The sequence below is a fragment of the Cygnus olor genome, chromosome 1 (genome assembly GCF_009769625.2).
Source record: "Cygnus olor isolate bCygOlo1 chromosome 1, bCygOlo1.pri.v2, whole genome shotgun sequence".
In the NCBI taxonomy this organism is placed as follows: Eukaryota; Metazoa; Chordata; class Aves; order Anseriformes; family Anatidae; genus Cygnus; species Cygnus olor.
The window spans coordinates 78,719,361-78,739,239 of NC_049169.1; the positions used below are offsets into that span (position 1 = coordinate 78,719,361).

A 19,879-nucleotide genomic window follows, 5' to 3' on the forward strand; every position below is an offset into this window, starting at 1 on the left:
ACAAAGCTGTCTTGCTGCCACCCACAAGGGAAGATAATGAGGTTTATCTCATTCAGCGTGATCTATTACACAAATCAATTTTGTAACATCTGGGTTCCAAATGCATGCCATTAGCGATATTTAAACCCGCTCCTCATGCAAACTTTGGGAGTGCAATCTTTCAGGTGGCCTTAGACGAGTGTCTTCATAATTGCCTCCTTCAGGAGATAGCGCCTGAGCAGACAGAGGGCAAGCAGGCGCTAGCCCCGGTCACCACAACGGGCCACCAGCGGCTTGCTGCCAGGCCCGGCAGGGCTCTCCAGGCTGCCTCCCCTTTAGCTACGATGCCGCTGAGCGCTGTCGTCCCACTCCTCCGCGGGGGGAGCCCGCCTCTGCCGCCCCCCATGCGGCTGAGGTAGGCCGGTCCGGCAGCCTGGGCCATGCTCTGCCCAGGAGGCGGCCGGTACCGCAGGTGGCCTTGATGAGCCCGCTGGGCCTCGCCGCCATTTACCAGGCTGAGCCGAGCCGGACCGGCCGCCGCCGAGCCGGCATGGACGGGGCGGGAGCGAAGGAGGAGCGGGTGCCTCAAGGGCTGGGTAAGGGTCCCGCCGCAGGGATGGGGCACTGGCTCTTCTCAGTTTTGGGGGGGGAGGCACCCGATAACGAGCCTAGTGAGCAGCCCCGGCGGAGGATAACGACCCCACCACCTCCCCCGGGCCACTTTCTGTGCCCCTGGGGTGCCGCCATTTTGTCTGGGGTGCCCTCGCTGGTTCGGGGGCAGTGAGCTGCTGCTGGCTGGGCATCTGCGTGGCACTTGTCTCTGGGATTGTAAAAGCGAGAAGGCTGGGGCTGTTGGTCTTCCCTTCATATCACTATATATACTTGCTTCATATCAGTAATGGGGTCCTGCTGCTGCAGGGTTTTTAGACTGGTAGCACTTACGTCCCTCGTCCACTGTTCAATTTCCATCTTTGAGCTTGCATGGTGGGCTCTGCAAAGTTCATGTTTCTCCTTATGTGTACAGGTTGCTTTGTGCCAAACATTCAAACCAACCTTCAAAGTCTTGCTGTCACTGTGCAAGTGGCTGCCTTGTTCTAGCAACTTCTGAGAGGGTAGCTGTGAGGAGAAAAAGATGACTTTGCTTCCTGCTTCTGCACCTTCAGGCATTCCAGACTCTGTTAGTATGATTTTTTCAGCCAGTTAAAATCCCTTCTGTTTAAGATTATTTATCTGAAAATGGGACAAGTGTTGTTTGGTCTGGTCTCTTGCAATAGCAATGATGGAAGAAAGGGGTGTGTTGGTAACTCCCTAGTTGTTGCCATGAAGGTCCTGTCTTTCTGAACTTTATTTTCATTTCAGACCTCTTCTTGGCAATACTAAGTTATATGTTGTCAGGCTTTTGCTGTATGTCTTAGAAATAGAGGTAGCAATTTCTATTTCATGAAGGATTACTTCTGCAGGTGATGCAAAATCCCTGCTGTTGATCTGTCTCTACTGCAGACACAAGGGACATGCACGTGACTTTGAAATGTATTTTTTGATGTAAGCACATACAAGTAAAAAGCCTTCTTAAAACATGAAGCTGAAAATACTATTTTTGTTTCAAGGCAGAGTTTGACAGAATAGATGATGTGAAAATATTAGCTTTCTTGCATAACGAGCAAGAGCAGGACTGAAACAAGTTCAAGTACAGCAGGGAGGACAGTGAAAAAAGGAATCATGTAAAACAGCCAACTTCTGCCTCACTCAGTTCTTGGCCCTCCCCATTTGTATATTTCATCTCATTTAACAGCAGTGGGAACTTGCTGCTTAACAAGATCAAATTATTACGGGTACATAGTTTCCTGTCTCTTTCCTATACAACTAATTCAGTTCTCTTAATTCTGTAAAAAGGAAAATTGGAAGGTCTTGGAAACAGCCTGTTGTCCTTTCGTACTTCCATCAACATTCACACAGCTGACTGGTTTTGTGAGGTTCTTACTCGATTTAACAGTTGTTTAAGAAAAAAAAACGTCGAGGCAAAAAGCAACTATTTTATTTTGGCATTGCACTAATGTATGTCAGAAGTAGGATAAAGTGAAATTAAATGATTTTTAGATATTTTTATTTCCGAAAAATTAAATTGCCAAATTTCTCTGTATGCACTTAAATTGAAATGCTACCAACAATCTGCTCAAATCTTCCTCTTTCCAGAAAGAAGCAATTAGATGGTTCTGTTATTCTACTTTCTATTCTTAAGGAATAGTCACCTGCTAGAAATAAAATAACGGAGAACACACTCAGTTTTGCATACATTCAGAGACAATCAGCAGGTTTTCATGGTTTGAAAACATACGTGTCGGCTGGAAAAGAATAATGCTTACTTTTTTATTCTGTTACGGTAGTAGTTGCCTACTTTATTTCTCTTGCTGTGTTATTTCTGACTTATCTTCTACTTTTTGATCTCTATTAGTGTGATGCAGTTTATGCTTTTTGTTAAACTTGGTCAAACTTCACCTATTTTTGTCCTCAGCCAGCTATTTCATTACCCATTCTGTAGGTCTGTTATTCATTACTGTTGTGCCTGAAGCTGGGGAAAGTTAGTAGTAGTTTATTCATTATCATATTCATTATAAAATAATTCATTATTTTTTCCTTGATAAACTTCAGTATGATAGAAACAGAAACCTCTATAATCAAGAAGTGGCGTCATTTGTCAGATAATCACTGCTGACAGAGTAGACCAGAATTTGTCTTGCATTTGTCTTTTGCTTATTTTAGTAAGGGGTCACTTAGGGACTTGATATGTCATCTGATTTTTATTCTTTATTTGAAAGACCTTTGTTATTCCCAATGCTCGTCTCTTTACAAATACTACTGTATTTGTAATACACAACCTTATCTTTATTCTCTGTATCTGATATTAATTCTTCCTGTGGTTTGAAGTTAATTGTTTTTGTTTTTGTTTTTTTTTTTTGCAGGCATCCTCATTTTCAAGATGAGGCTTTTCTAGTCTCAGATGTTTGAATATCTCCATGTTAGCCATATCGCATTCTTTTCTGTTGCTCTTCTAGCAGCACTCTATCCTGGTCAGTTTTGATTCTGAATTCCCCAGCTGTTTTTTTTTTCCACTGTTGTGTTTCAGTACCTCTCCTGTAACTGAAATCTAGGCACATCTGACTTACAGTGTGCGTTTGGGTTGGTGTGGGGGGTGTTGTTTTTCATTTTCCCCTTGTAGAGTGCAAGAACAAGGAAGAGGACATGTTACTGAACACTGAGCACTTTGTGATAGATGCTGATCCTGTTGGCGGGCATGGTACAGGAGGCAATGTGCCATCTGTGTTCCAAAGTGCAACTATAAAAGAGGAAGTTGAGAATAGTTTGGGAAGAGAAGATAGGACCAGCCTTGTGAAGGATGAGGAGGGAGATGGCAGTTACTGCATGCTGCAGGCAGCTGCGTCAACTTCTGAAGACTCTGCAGCCCTTGACTGCCCAATCAACTTTGCCTCAGCATCTGGACAGCTGACAAATTTCCTCAGTGACGTGAATTCAGTGCCCCTACTTCCTGTGGTTGAGATTGCACAGGAACCCACAGATAAGTCAGAGTTACATGAACAGTGTGAGGTTTATTATTTGGACGAGACTGAAAAGGGGACAAAGAAAAATAATAATGACAGAAGTGGAATGTGTGCTGAGAAAGTCACTAGTGGCATCTCTGGAGATCTCTGCAGGCTAGCATCATTACAGGATGCGTCTGGCCCAGCTATTTGCAGATCATCCACATGTCCTTCAGCCAGTGTTGCAGCTCAGCAGTCCTACAAGCTGTCTTCATTCCTGGAATCTGGAAGTATCCATGGTGAAACCAAGGAAAAAAAAGAGCTATGTGACAACCCAGAAATCCTGCAACCTGTCAAGAAGAAGTCACGTACCTTCTATAGTGCAGGTAGATAATGGGGAACCTGATGGTAGACAGTGGCACTTGTAGTGCCAACAGCACCAGTGTTTCTTACACCATACTGAAGGCACAGCACAGAGGTGCTGAACTGCTCTAAATGGTATATGCAATGCATTTTGCAGTATTAAATATGTGAGAACTTCTTCAAATAAAGGTTGCTGAGTGCCTTGCTTTTAAAGTATTGCTAGCAATGCTCTTTGTTTTACTGTGGAAGAAGACACTTGTTTATTTTTGTGCTTGCTTTTAAGAAAATATCCCTTATGTTCATGTATTTCTAAGAATAGTGAAAAAGTTTATTTTTGTATTTTTCTCTTTTCTTTTGTTTTTATTGGTTTGTTTCCTTATCACATATTCCCTATCTCTCTCTCTTTGAACAATGCATCATTTCTAGAGCAGCTAGAAGAGTTGGAGAAGATGTTCCAGGAAGACCACTACCCTGATAATGAGAAGAGGAGGGAGATTGCAACAGTGGTTGGGGTGACACCACAGCGCATCATGGTAATGGCTGTGTGGGTAACAGTGTTGACTGTGGGATCTGTGCCAGAAAACAACAGGGAGAGGGACTGAGGCAGGAAGGAGGAGCTTGAGTAGAAAGGAAAGAGGAGCTCATGAGTAATAGGATAGGGGCTGCAGTGATAAGAGCGTGGCTCCTGTGGATGGACAGTGTATGAACAATCACCAATCCTCACTCACCCCCCAAAATACCAAAATGACAGTGGAGCTTGCTGTTGTGTAATCTATCATCTCTTCCTGTTTTCTGTGAAGAGACAAGTGGGTGGGTAAAAGACTAAGGAGGTTGAACTCATTTATCTTGGAGGTTCTGTTGTGGGCAACACAGGAAGCTGGTCGGGGTATTTTTCTGCTGTTGGTCCTCTCTGCAGTGAATCTTCCAGATGTTCTGTGGAAGAAAGGTTTCTTGAGAGTTTTGGATTCACCTAGTGATGCATGGAGGCAGTTATTGCTGCTTCTTTGCCTGTGTTCCTGTATGTAGATCATTTCCTCCCTGAATGTATCCTTTCTTTCTATTTATCAGGTCTGGTTTCAGAATCGCAGGGCAAAGTGGCGAAAAACAGAGAAGTTGAATGTGAAAGGCAAGAAAAAATACTCAGCATCAGCCCTGTCAGTCCCTACAGGGCCAGACAGTTCTGGGTGAGGGATTTAAATCTATTTTCCTCATTTCTCCACAATAGATACCTAACAAATTTTTTCCTGTGCCTTTTGCATTTAAGCCATGCTGAACTACACCATTGAGTTAGACCTTTGTAGCAGACCTTTGTAGTCCTTCTGTATTTTCCAGCCTGACAGACTTGTGGGCAAATTGTAGTGGGTCCTCTTAAGAGAACTTTTGGTTACCCTGTAGTACTGTTTTGAAATAACTGTTGAAAGCCCTCTTGCTGAGGTTACATGGAGAGCAGAAGATGAGATAAAGGGATCTGTGGAGTCACTCCTACATTTTTAGTTTCTGTATATGTGCTGGCCAAGCCCTTTGTGGGAACTTGAGAAATCTTTTATCCCAGACCTCCTTCTACCATTGCTTTCCATTTTCATGTTTTTTTTTCCACTTGGTGATGGACATGCTGCTTGCTCAGATCAGTCTTACAAAGAGATGGGCTTATCTGAAGAAATACAAGCTAGCACTTCTCAGAGTTGATCTTGGAATACTTATGTTGGAGAGAAAAGGGAATATGTGAGAGGATGGGTGGTCTTTCAAGTGTGTGGGCAGGAGAAGTTTGTCTCCAGGGGGAGACATTTATGGCAATTTGGAGTGAGAATCTTGAGATGAGAAGACAAAAACAGAATGGTTAAGTGAGAGATTGGAGACCACTTGACTGACTTCATTGCACTGTCCCTGCTGTCTGTCCTTTCTACACTGGTAGTCCAGAACCACTTCCCCAAATACTGCTTGATACAGCATCAATTGCCCTGTGTCTCATTGCACTCATAAGTCAGCTAATATTTCTGTTTCCACCTGCTAATGATCTAGCATTTGCCTGTTGTAGGGTAGTTGGGGTGTGTGTTTTGTGGTAATGTCTTGTCTTCTGATCTGTGCTTATACCTTTCATGCGTAATTCCAGGGTCCCTCTTCTGCCCATGCCTCCGTTGCCTGACTTTGTTCATGACCAGTCTGCTGTGTTGAATGTAGACACTACAGCTGGGAACTGCTCCAGCCTGCTCACTGGGCATTCTGCACCGCTTGCTTCCTCCTCAGGTGAGACCAATATCAGTGTAGGTGTTCTTGCAGTTATTTTTGGTGGTGCTGGTAGGTTCACAGACACTGGTCTTAAGGTCACTGGGGAGCCCAACCCCATCAGTCCAAGAAGTGATACCAAGTTAAAAGCTCCATCCTAATCAAGTTAATGGCTGTATTGGGTGGTGCATCCATACTAACACTAGAGCCAGATCTGCTGTTCTTACTCATTCACGTACTATTACTCAGCAAGGAATTCTGAGTATGACTTTTTAAGGATACGTGATTGAGGCATTCTTCCGTTATAGCTCTGTGATACTGGTACTGCTGGAGGTGCTTTTCCAAACCATGATGAAAGTACTGCACTGGCTATTATATACTCTTTGGGGTGGATATACACATCCCTTGTTCTGGTTTAGACTGTAGTGTTCTGGCTGCAACCTGTAATGCAGTGAGCTTTGTGAGGAAGGTGCATTGTGTAAGCCATTGGGGTGTAGAGCTTTTCCTCAGGAACTACATACCTTTCTATCTCCAGAAGATGTTTTTTGACTTCCCCAAACATGTATGAATAGTGCAAGTTTCCAGTCTTTGTAAGACTTTGACAGGATGAGACTAGGTGAGTTCCCAAGCATATATCCATGTTTAATTGCTGTTGCAGTATTGTTGAAAGTCAACGGGGTGTGCTGTTGGATCAGTTTTTTCTATCTGAGCTGTGTTTAGACTTTCAAGATTGATGGCAAGCAAAGAAGAGAGGATTTGTTCAATTGTGTATTCACATGTGGAATATTGTAGCATTCCTTGGAGTCAGGAATGTTCCCTAAAGCATTTCATTTATATGTTTACTTTTCCAAGATGGCACAACTTGAAAATATTTTTAAAATAATGTAAATTTCACCACATCCTTAGGGACGGATATCCCAGACAATAGATGTGCAAACAGGTGGTACAGTATTTTTCTGCTCTCTAATGTAATTCATTCTTTTGAAATTCATGCCAACATTTCTGACCCCTTGTATTATAAATGTATAAGTTTATCAGTATTAACAGCAATTCTGTCACTTTCTAATACGACCCAGAGACTTTAATTTATCTTGATAGTACTGATACCTGACAAAATACTTTGGCATTGTAGAAGGCAAATGTAAGAACCTATCAATAAGTTTAGAATGCTAATAAATAAACATATGTTAAAAGAGAGATACTTATTAGAGATACTTTCTTGTTATACTGTAATTCAGCACTTCTATCACTTAAATATGCCTGTCAATCTTCAATCTCAAGGCAAGGACTACCTTAACTCTATGAGCTGTTTAACCAATATGACTGTAATTAAGTTAGTTAGTTTTTCCTCTTCTTGCAACAGAGTAAACATGGTCAAAGTGTTTGAATAATTCACTGCTTTCCAGAATGATGAAGTAGTGCAGTCATTGAGCCCTGTATTTAATTAGATAAAGACCAAGATTTGCAAAATAATTTACTTAAAGGAAACAAAGCAAACATCCTCATATTTCTATACTTGTCTGCAGAACTTTCCTGGTTCCTAAAGTACATCTGCAGTCATGCTATTTAGTCAGGAGAGAATATGTCTGTTAAAGAAATAAATTTGCATTCAGGGATGTGATCTTGTCATCTGTCTGTACTGAGCACTCTTTTTCCGGAGAATCTGCACACTGGGATGCAGTTCCTGATGTGGAAAACACAAACAGTTTTTCTGTTGGGAAAGAAATGTCCTATCTGAATTCTTTGCACAATGTGAATGTCCCTGAGACTGGATTGGGTACGTGAGAAAATAAGCGATAAAGGTATCTATTTTTTTACTCCCTGAATCCTTCTAACTTGCTTCTGTCATGTATTTCTTTTACTGTGTGTAATTCTAGCTTTTATGAAATACATGCTTTCTTCACTTGTATGAAACCCCAGTATCTTCAGTATTAAGGACATGGGAAGGTGAGAATATACTTCATTCTGCTAGGTGTATGTAAGAGAACAAACTTTTCCTTGTTCTCTTCATGCTGGGAAAGAAGTAATGAAATCTAGTTATATCATCTAAGGCTGGTAAATGCTTTCTAGATACAGATCTGTTTGGGGAAAAAAAAATAAATTACCATTTCTAAATCACTTTGCAGAAAAGAGGCATGATTTGCACACAAACTGAGGTTCAGTGATTGTTTTTTTTTCCTGGTTTCCTGAGGGCAGGGAGGTGTGTGGTGTGTATAAAGTGCCACACACAGGTTGCACGCTGTTTAAGAAACCCACCCTTCCTTCCATGTTTGTTTGACTCAATCAAATGCAACAGAAGGTGAAAGTATTAAAGTTACATTTCTACAAGTTATGAGAAAATTGCTGTCTAGGTACAGTAGAGATCTAAGTTACTGTCCTTTCTGAAGGAAAAGTGTGCTACTAAATATGTGGAGTCCACATAGGAGAGGGAGCTGCATAGCCCAATCACAGGAGAAGCTTCTGTCAAAACATTGCCTTACTAAGTGTGGGATAGCACAACCATGAGGAATTAAGCCTTCTTCCCTCGACCCAGCCCCTTAATCTGGCATTGCATATAGGCAGACTCATTCAGCCTTGTTCAGAAAAAAAAATTGCCAATAAATAGGGCCATTCAGGGCTCACCTTTTTTCTTTATTAGAAATGTTAAGAAAATAAAGGTGACAAAATGTGGATGGTATAAAATCCAAAGTAAAAGAAGCAAAATAAGAGCGAACAAATGAATAAAAAGCTCATCAATGGACAAGGCAAAAGCTAGTAAAAGTGGCCTCAGTGGAAACAGCTGATGGCATGTTTCAGGAAAGTAACCTGCAACCTGTGCAATGCTGTAGTTGCACCCAGAGATTGTGGCCTAATGGGGTGATTATTCAGATGCTTTCCTTGATAGCAGTGTTCAACCACTTTCAGCTGGACAAACAAATGACTTACATGTATGAGAACAGCATGATCTGTTAGCTGACACCTTTGGAGAGTGCTCAGTGCTCTCTTTTCCTTTGTTTTTCCTTGTTCTCTAGACAGTAGTTCTGATTATGTGTTGTTTTTCTTTTTTATCCTTGTTGTTGTCTTACTGTTTGGTCAGTTCTCCAAACAAGTTGATTGAAAATGTCAGCAAGTTGTAGTTGAGATATGTTATTTCTTTCTGGTTTTGGTGTTAGCTCCACTAGAGTTGATTTGTGCTTCAGAAATTCTTACTTGAGCTTGCCTTGATCTTAAAATTGTTTTCATACTACTTTTGCTAGACAGGTAGCTTACTTTAAACAAAGTAGTGTGTGTGTGTTTATATTTGATATTTCTAGTTGTTTGAAGTTTCTCGTGTTTGTCTGAGACTTCTTACAGATATATTTCTTTGATTTACTGACTTAAATCATAAATAGTTGCTCAGAGATGAAACCCCAATTTCTCTTACGCTTCTTCTGACTGAACTCCCTTAGTGTTATGGAAAGTCTGGATGCATGTATAGTGAAATGCCTTTTATGTGCAAAACAAGATCAAGTTTGTGCAGGTAAGCACTGACTCTGTGTGTACATAAACTACCAATTATAGCAGTTCTTCAGGCCAAATTAGGCAGGCAGTTGTGCATGTTCTTGGATAATTTTGCATATTTTAAGAAATTTCTGAGGATTTAACTGATGATGCCTACTTTGCTGAAGCTGTTTGTGGACAGAAGAAATACTTATGTCTCCTTACCCCTTAAGAAATAAAAGTTATTTTCTATGTCTCTGGTTTGTTTGAGGAGGTTTTTTTGTCCCCCAATACTTTGGTAGGTAGTGTTTTGTTTCCTGTGATTTTTTTGCTGAGGACACATGTTGGGAGCCCAGCCTATGATTACCCACTAGCAGAGATGGGAATGGAGTAGGAATCTTGGGAGCAATTCTATGAGGTTTGACATGATCTGTCAAGGAACAGTAAATAAATTCCACAAGCCCTAATGACGACTTCACTATAATCCAGGATTCTGGCCTTTGAACAAATTACTTTAAAGCTGATGATGTGGAGCTGATATGGCAACCAAGAGTCATAACTTGAAGTGGTGGGTTCCAACCTACTGAAAATCTAGAAGATTAACTATGCTGCTCAGATAAGTATGTCAGTCTAAAGGCTGAAGTTAGCTTACTGATCTTTACTCTAGTAACTGAAGAATGCTTTTGCTCCTAAGATTGATTAACTTTCAAGAAGCCAGTTGCAAGATGTATGCATTTTTTTCTCGTAATTTATAATAATGTAATGAAGAGGATGCATCTGCAAAGAGGTTTATGGTGGCCCTTAATGTTCTAGTAAATGCTGTGATTACACAGGCATGTTTTAGAAGAAACTGGATTGGATAGTGTGTGACAGACCCACAGTAACAGAGCCTTTTGATGAACTCTTGATGCTGGAGAAATCAGTCCTTGTAAGCAGACCATCTGAAGTTAGATTGGTTGCTCAACATCACCTGTATTGTACCCAACACTGGGCTTGGAAGCAGTTAATCATGGTCCCCAGGCCTCCCAAACAGTCTGCAAGCAGCTCCTTAGTTATCTGCCAGAATTGTGGCAGGTGTCTCATGCCAAGGCCTTCTGGAATCAGCATAATGTGTTTTGATTAAGAAAGTCACATATGGCAGATGTCAAGAGGAAGGGCTCCAAAGCAGATAGGTGTCACTCAAATAGCAAATGTTGTGCATGTGATCTGGTCTGTTAACAACAGAGAAAGCAGCTTCCTAGAATATAGCATCACAGTTCAGACCATGCTCATTTTTAAATTCATAGACACCTCTCTAACATAGGTCTCAGTCCTCTAAAGTTTGGTGGAAGACTGAAATCAGTCATCTGGAGAGAAGTATATGCTTTTCTTTTTTTTCCATTTAAGACTCTATCCCATTCATTGGAAATAATGAAACCCATTAAAGAATGGGTGTCTTAACTCTGCCAGGATGCTGAGAAAGCAGCTATAGTACAGGAAGGCAGCTGTGTAGCTGTTCTCAAATTAAGACAAGTGTAATGCCAGGACTGGTTCACAGACTGAAGTGAGATCTGAAGCTACAAATTATTGAATTGCTCTCCAAAAATTCCCAAGGTTGTCTCACGGAGTGAAAACTCAGAAATAATGGAAGCAATGAACAAAATATTGTATTGTTACATTCACCTGTTCCCTGGAAAGCCTTCTGAGGATATCTGTATTTACATCAAGGTCTGGAATGGTCACAGAATTGTGGAATAGAAGTATGATCTCAAGCCAGTGATCAGAATTCAACACTGAACAGAGTGCTGGAATCTTTTGTAAACACAGTGTCAGATTTTAGCAGATACTACTTTTCTAGGAATTATTTATCCGTATTGCATTTCTTACTTTATTCAGAAGATACAGATTCAGTGTCCTTTTTGAAAGGACTGAAAAGTGGAAGAAATTGTAGAAAAGGCTGAACCAGCTCTTTGGAAGTCAAGTGTGCTGTCTTCACAGCATCGTTGTCCGTGATCCTATTGGTGTGATCCACAAAGATTATCTGCACTAAATGTTGAAAGTATTTTTTGAAAAATAGAACTTCTCAGTGGGTGTGGAAGTGGGTTTAGAAGTGTTTTCTTGGGCTGTGTTATTACTACTGCTTGCATTCATCCTGAGCAAGGCTAAGGCCACCTGCAGAATAGCTAATCCTACTGTCATTGAACTGAAACTTCATAGACAGTTTTTCAGGTAAGTTGTGCCCCAAATGGCTGCTGTTTCATAAAGCCTTGTGAACTACTTTGTTCTAGGCCAGAAGGGTCAGGAGGAACAGTGCAAATGGATGCTTCCATAAATGAGAAGAGATCTTCAGCTTCATTTCTGGTTAAGCTATTTTGCCTTGTTAGGAAACTAAATATTGTCTTGACTGCTTGCTCTGTTGTACGGGACTTAGAATGTGACAAGAACCTCATAAAGGTTGCCCAAAATGGAGAAGGAATATGTTCAAATTGAGAACTAAACCACTGAGAATTGTTTAGGAATGTGAGTGCTTTATAGAAGCCATCCCAGATCTTGATCTACTTTTCTAAGTGAGCTCAAAATCAGGAGTCTGAAAAGTTTTCACTGAAATGTCATAAATGCCTCTTTTCATAGTTGGTGTGAGTTTGGGGAAAAAAAAGTAGGAAGATGCAATAAGATAAGCACAGTTGCACAGCTCTCTGCGGAGTCTAAGAAATGGAGCTGCAAATGGTGGAAGAGGAATCTCATTATCAGCTCTCTGGGCATGCATTCCAAAATTCTCTAAAGGTTGCTTGTGCTGGCTATGGCAGTATTATGCTTAGGTTTTATGCTTAAGGCCTTTGGCTTACACCTGGTGGAGTACATCTGATGTTACTCTGTATGCCTGCAAGGGTGAAGTACAGCTGTAAACTATTCATATAACTAGCATTCCCTGAATGCTTTACCGTGTGTGGGAGGAGACTAATTCTATCTGAACAGTAATGTCAGTGTTACTTTTCTTATATCTGCCTCATTCTTACGCTGGTTCAGCCTAGCTAGATGTGAAAAATCACTTCAATTGTGCTGCACACCTTAAGACAGTTACATTTCTCTAAAGAGAAAGAATTTGCTGTTTGGCTTAACAGAAAAGCATCTTATTCTCTTGCACCACATAAAAATTTCTTGAACATCTGTGTATACTTGTTATTCTGGATCACCAGCATATATGCTTCTGACCTTTCCATTTCCTATATTGTCCTCTTTCCACAGAGGCTGCTCTGTAGGAAACTGTTACCCTCTCCTTTTCCAGCAGTGACTGAGGAGACAGGTCACGAAACAAGACTCTAGAAACCAAAAGGTGTTGGTTTCCTTTTCCATCTCCCAGCTTTTTCCCCAAGGCTGTTCAGCTGCCATCTCTGTTTTTTTTGTTGTTTAGTTTTGGCATGATTCATCAGATGCCAAACCAGGAGAGAAATTTTGGTTTAAAAAGTGGCCTAGGCAGTGGATCTCCAAAGGCCCGTTTTTATTTCTTTCAAACCAATTATATTTTTCAAAAGGATAATCTGTGCAGCACGATCTTTCCAGAGGACAATAGAGATGGAAGGTGGCTGGGGGATTTTTTCCTGGCTTTTTTCCAGGAAGTACTTTGCTTCATTTGGCTGCCTTCTTGAGAGCTGAATAAATCCAGTATGCAGAGACTGAAATCATGAAGGTAATTTTATTTAACCAATAAACATAATTCTGTGTTCCAGAGAGCTTGCTACTACTCCCTGTTGCTTTCCAGCAGCAGTGCTGCTACTCGTTTACTTTTATTCACACTGGTTAACCTCCACTCTTTCACTGACGTCTTGCCTTTCTGTTCTGCCACTCTTGCTAGACCCTGTGCTTGCTCTCTTCAGTTTTTAGTATGACAGTCTCTCTTTTTATTCAGTCTCTTCAGTGGCAGGAATGGTGGCAGCTTGTGGAGCAGTTCAGACAAAGACATTACTGCAGTTCAACTTCAGTTCCAGCAGAATGGAGTGCTTCCCTAGTCTCCCCAGCCCTCCGCCCATTCGCAGGGCCAGCCTCCCTCCCAGCCTGTCCTTCAACCCCCGCAACCGTATTGTTCCCTTGATGCTGGACACTCCTGACAGTGAATGCAGCTTGTCCAGTCAAGAAAATGGATCCAGGGAGGCCTTCACTTACAGCATCCAGAATCAAGGGTAGGAACAGATGAGATCCTCTGTGAGGGAGAAGCCTTGAGGGGAAGAGGGGGGCAAAGCTGGGACATGGATAAGGAGATAAATGGGAGCATACATGAGAATTTAGACATGGGACTGGGAATGGAGAGCAAAAGAAAGCAAACTCCTTTAAATGGAGTATGAAAAGAATGTATAATGTGCATGGTAGGACAAGACACCTGCTTTCAGTAAAGTGATTCCTTTTAATAATTGCGTGCGTGTCAAGTGAAAGTGGGGTTCAGAAGCACAGTGAACAGGAAATCTTGAGAGAGGATGCATTAAGCACTGCAGTGTGCCTTTGAGACTGGGAGGAACTGAAGGAAAGGTAGTCCCCACCAATATGCAATGTTAAAGAATCCTGTGGAAAAAGCTGAGAGAGAGCTTTTGGCTCAGGTGGTTTCTGGTGCTCTTGTCCTGTACCTAGGATTTGGCAGAAAGGGTTTGAATTGTCAAGGGGAAGATACAGCAATTGTTTATTGTACAAGTTGCTGTAGCTTTTGACCCTGCTCTGATCTTTGAACTGCTTTTTTTTCCTTGCTCGCTGCAGCTTGTGTTCACCAGTTTCCTGTGATTACCCTGAGCAGCTGGTGTCTCCAGGCAGCATAGAGACCCCATACTGTCAGTACAGCAGCCAGGGTGGAACTTACCAACTGCCCCAGTATCCTCAGCAGCACCAGCTCTCCCAGTTCCACCATCTGCCAGTTCACCTGGCCAGCAATGTGCTCTCCAGTGTCCGCCTCACTCCTACAACACCCACTGAGTCCAGTACCTCCTTCCTTCCCTTACCTGGCAACAGTGGGGTTGTCACCTGTGGGACAGCAGGAGCCACACAAGGCTATGTACAGAACCACATGGGGGGACAGCTTGTGTTACAGCAGCCGAGTGGAAACTCAGGTAAATTTCTGAAATCCTTCGGAATCTTACTCTTTTGGGGTAACTAAATGTACCTGAAAGGTTCAGGGTGATCAGTGGTTTAATGTGTGTACACATGCATAAATATACATGTATATGCTGCCCATGTTTTATTTCTTTTTTTCTCCTCTGTTCTCTTCTAAGTGTTGGGTGATCCATTAATTTGAATCAAAAGTTACTAGTCTGTGTGTCAGAGAGAACATTACCATGTGAGTATGTCAGGTACTGCAGTGGTTTTCTTGGGAATGGAGAGCAACTTCTCTCTTTCAGGAATGCAATATTGAACAAACTAACGTGCCTGTGATGTATGTAGGTAGCAGTCAAGGGTGCAAAGTGAAAAGGTGCCACAGCAAATGGAGTACTTGGAGACAGCAAGAAAAACAGGCTTCTATCTCTGCTGGACTTCTGCAGAGACGATTTTGAAATAATGTTGTGTCTTACAGTAGTGCAAAAGAAGAGAGTTAGGGATATGGGGGCCGAGAGAATATGGATATATTTTCCTTTTCTTCCTCTGACATGAATTTGCAATACTACTTAGAAAACTATGTTGAAGTACTTTAATCTTAAAAAGTAACTAGGTAAAAATGGCATTATCAATCTCCTTATTTTGTGTCAGTGATTTGTATTTTGAATTTGTTCAAGCCCAAGTACAATCGAAAGATCACAAACTTTATCAGTTCATTTGCCTGGACCATCATGTTCCTTAAATTAAGGTCATGGTCCAAAAAGTATGCCTCCTCACATAAGAGAACAAAATGCTTTAGATCACAAATGCTGCTCCTGTTTTTATACTGTTTTTGTGGGCCTTTCAGGGAAGAGAGTCTGACTCGCAGGCTGATTGGTGCAAGCTGCCTCATTCACGCTGTTGTTCATGGCTAATATTCTCTAGAACAGGTTGGCAGCACCTCTGCTATCTAGCACTTGGACTGGTTCTCCTCTCTGGTTGTAAGGCATAATGATTATTTTCTGTGTATTTTCAAATTGAAGTGTCAGAAGTAATGAGAGGGCTGTATTCCAGCAAACCAAATTAAAGTTTTTACAATGTGATGCCGGAAGTGTGTGTTGTGTGCCTTTGGGCATGTCACATGAGCATAAAGGGCTGTATAAAGGTGCAAGCCTTGCTTGCTAGGACTGAAGAAGGAAGATTGCTGAAGGAATAGCATCTCTGAGTTGATGCTCTGTTCTTCCATATTTCTTTCTGGAGCACAGTGGGTAATAAATAGCAGTGCACAGTTCTTCTGTCCAAGGAGATCCTGTAACTCTTATGCAATGTGGACAACTGGGGTCAGGGATCCAGTAGCGCAATGCGGAGAAAAACTGCCAGTGTAAATTCTTACTTAAGCATGTGAGCAATTTAGTTGAATTAATACATACAAATTTGGAAAAAAAAAAAAAAAAAAAAACAAACACCATTTCTGACTCCTGGATTGCAGCTTTAATAAATGAAAGTGGTGATTAAGCATCCAGCTCATGCTTTGCAAAACTGATTTGGAAAACAAGAGTGTGGGGGGGGAAACAATTTGGGGAGTTCTCTAATGTCATTATATGCACCCGGGATCTGTGTTAAAGTGGTATCATGTTCTTTAGGTTATTATCATGCAATGACTTGATTTTTTTTCCTTCCTAATAGTAATGTTCTGGATAAATATACTGCAATGTAAACAACAGAATTAATATTCATAACTATGTGATGTCAGCTCTGTTGCAGTAAGCATTAAGGAATAATTAATACTGTTTTGCACTGAGTACACGGTCAGAAGCAGAACATATGCGTTTTTACATATACATGGATTTAATCCCAGTTTCCTTATTTTCATGCTTCTGACTATTCTTTGTTGCCTTTTCCTCAGCAGGCATCACTGCCTATCAGGCTGTCCCCTGGAATGATTTCTATATGCAGGGAGCTCCATTTTTGAATCAGTCGCACTCACGAATGCAATCTTCTAGCACAGCAGGACGACAATATTTCTCAGAGCAAACTTCCTACACCCAGCCACCTTGCCAGCCCTCCTCTCCATGTTTCCTTCAAGTGCCCAATGGAACAGCACTAGGATCCATGCCACATACGGGAAAACAGAAGGAAATAACAACACCAGGCCAGAGTTTGTGCCAGAGCCACCAAACAGCGCCAGAGTTGACATCACTTGCTGAAAGAGAGGAAGTAGAGAGCAGCAGCAAGAAGGGAGAGAGTATTGCTGGTAAATGAAAGGCCAGCTGACTTTTTTTGGTTTTTGTTTTTTTGAGAAGTGGGTCTGGAATAAGGAAAGTGTTCCAAGACAGCAGTAGCTCCTTTGAATGCAGTTATGGGATTAAAACAGTGGCATGAATGGGAATGGAACTCTTTTTCTAAGACTGGCCCAATTATCCAATAGCTAGTTCTCAGATTCATCTCTTAGAAATGGTGACTAAATGGGGTCAGTAAAGTAGGTGGCTAAGTTGTGTTTTGTGTCAGACATCTGTTGTTAAGATAAATAAACAGGACTGATTGCTTTTTAAGACTTCCAGAGGTATATACATGTTCTGCCTTGAAGAAACTTCTTGAAGGAAGAGGGGAAGGGGGAGGGATAGCTTTTGTTTTGATTTCCATTTACAGACTTACATTTTAGAAACAAAAAGGTTTGCTGGAAGATGTCCTGTGCCTTAAAAGTTCAAGTGTGTGTGTGGGGGGAGGGTATTTATTTAATTTCACAACATAAAACATTTGAAAAATTTCAGGCAATATGGAGTAAAGTGAGATCACATTGTCTTAGGAATTTTTTCTTCAGATATTAAAGAAGAAGCTAATGACTGATGATACACTCTGAGAAACAAATAAAAGAAGAGGATACGTTACTATTTTAAACTGCAAAATAAAAATAGAGACAAGAATATGATTTGCAACAAAAACACTTTTTGTTTCTCTTCTAGGATTGTCTTTTTTTCCCTCTTGTTGCCATGATTATCTTCCTGCTGAGGAAAGAAGCAGGGAAATTTCACTCAATAAAAGCTTCTGGTCGGTGTGTGTATTTTTTTTTTTAAATCTTACTTTATTTTTCATAATGAATTAAGATCTTGAGGAGCACGCAGAAAGAAAATAGCTGATACAGGATACAGGCATCAGAGTCTCCTGGGTAGATGGAAATTACCAGTCATGCAAGAGTTAAAGTATGGCTGGTATCATGGAATATGTGCAGAGAGACCAGGAAGAGCAAGACCCATAAAAAAATGGAGAGTAATTCAAGCAAGTACATCTGATTTTAGGGACTCTAGGCAATGCAAGAAATACTGTGGAAAGTCCACTACTAGTTGGTGTTTGCTAGCCTTGAATTAATAGTTTAATGTAATAATTATTGTTTGTTAATTTAATTTTCCATATGAAACTATAAATGCCTGTGATATAACCAGATCTCCATCAGTTATTAATTGGTTTGCATCCTGTTTGAACTGTAGATGGCTTTAAATGTGTGAGGATTGTGGTGTTCAAAATTACCTAGGACTTGTTGGTTGATAAGTATTTGAGTACCACTTTCATGAGATCCTTGGCCATCATCTCTGGGTCTGACCCAACAGTTTATTTCTGAAGTGGTTAAGTTATTGAAAAAGGGGTTAAACACTTTACTGTCTCTTTCAGTTAACAGGAACTGCGAACAGTTCATGTGGGCATGCCTTGCATTTACATCTGCATCCTGTTAGGATGTTGCAGTTCAATCTGATGGGATGTTTCATAGCTGTGGCTTTTCTCTCATGTTCCTGCAAATCTTACTGTGGGAGTATCAAGTTGCAGTGTTAGCAAGAATAGTTAGTAGAGTAAGCGATCTCGGTTGGATAGTCTTGCTTGCTGTTTTACCTGGGACTGTTATCCTAGGAAACAGATAAAATAGTCTCTGAAGTCAGTCATCAGTGGTAGTAGCAGAGGAGTCAAGTGAAGAGGTTTTTTTTTACCCTGGTTCATAAACAAATGGCTACAGTCCCTAGGAGCTGTGGTTTCCAAATGAACTCTATCTAGCTGAATGTATGGGATACATGGTGAATGGCTAAAACATGTGTCAGGTTCTCACTCTGCCCTTTTGAGGGTAGACCATTGTCTTATATGAAGCTGGAGGTGCATTTCTTCTCCTACTTTGTTTAACCCCAGATCTTTTTATTGTCTTTCAGACACAGGCATGGCCTAAGTAACTTTTACATTAGTGATCTACATGCCCCTATTCTACTCTATGAAATTAAGCGTTGTCAGGCCTTCTGTTTCAATTTTTCTATTATCTGTTGCAAAGGATCCTTGGCAGGAGTTGGGTGCTGCTGGTTTGCTTTTTTTTAAATGTATTGTACAACACTGTTTGTACACTGTGGCTGAAGACTAAGCAGTATAGACAGGAACAGATTTATACTATGAATCTACAGATTTGAGTAGAGATTCCAGAATTTTCATTTTCTGGAGCAAAAGTTTATGATGGTCTGTAGCAGGCTGCAAACATGGTGGGGAATGTGCATTAGTTCACATTTGTTTCACTCATCCACAGCTGAACAGCCTAAACCAATATTTCCAAGAGATGTGAATAGGAGTTTTCATTGCAATGACAATTGTGCTCTGAAAACTGTTAGTGGTGATGACTGCAGAATTCTCTTTAGCTAGGGCTAGTTATGTATCTTGCCTGGATCCAAAACCAACCCTTCCAGGAGATGAAAAGGACAAGAACAACAACAGAATGCCACCAATCTGCTCCTAGCTGCCTCTTCTTTTACCCAAAGTATACATTTTTCATTTTTAAAAAAAATTCATTTCAGAAATATGCCTTTTGGATGTGGTTTGGTGGCACAGTTATGTGGCAAACTTGCACATTCTGCCCATTCCACTCCCCATAAAAATGTAACTTGGGATTTTAGGACCACTTAAGCGCTGTGTGATATAATATCAGGAAGAAGTAGGACTGAATGAGCATAGTCAAATTATTGAAATGGAAAATCTTTTGTATTCAAACTTTTGGTTAAAATGTAGGTATCTGTGGTTTGAGTGAAATGGCTTGATTCATTTCCATGCTTGCATTTGTTAAGTCTAATTTGGCTTGAAGCTTTGAATATATATTTTTACATTAACAGCTGGAAGAAAGAGTAGGTACACAACTGTATACGGACTGCCAGATTCATCCCTTTTGTGGTTCTGCTGACTTCATTGGAGCTAAACAGAGTTTACTCTATGGGTACACAGGCAACTTTTTTTATCAGTGGCCCTGCCACTGGTGAAAACAGGGACAGCCT

At 41.0% G+C, this 19,879-nt stretch overlaps 1 protein-coding gene across 6 annotated transcripts; it reads left to right on the forward strand.

The window, feature by feature from the left end:
- Window positions 1–18: 18 nt before the first annotated feature.
- NOBOX (NOBOX oogenesis homeobox) lies at window positions 19–17,509 on the forward strand. 6 transcript variants are annotated; one of them, XM_040565963.1, is made up of 10 exons: window positions 416–575; window positions 2,940–3,047; window positions 3,197–3,901; window positions 4,305–4,411; window positions 4,947–5,062; window positions 5,989–6,122; window positions 13,447–13,717; window positions 14,283–14,629; window positions 16,498–16,845; window positions 17,413–17,509. In XM_040565963.1, exons 2-10 carry the CDS (start codon window positions 2,978–2,980, stop codon window positions 17,436–17,438), a joined length of 2,124 nt encoding a protein of 707 aa, XP_040421897.1. In that variant the 5' UTR covers window positions 416–575; window positions 2,940–2,977; the 3' UTR covers window positions 17,439–17,509. The 6 variants fall into 6 exon arrangements, with proteins under 6 accessions (XP_040421927.1, XP_040421890.1, XP_040421897.1 ...); XM_040565983.1 differs by having other exon boundaries at window positions 3,251–3,901; XM_040565993.1 differs by lacking the exons at window positions 416–575; window positions 2,940–3,047 and adding an exon at window positions 19–394 and having other exon boundaries at window positions 3,251–3,901.
- Window positions 17,510–19,879: the final 2,370 nt, after the last annotated feature.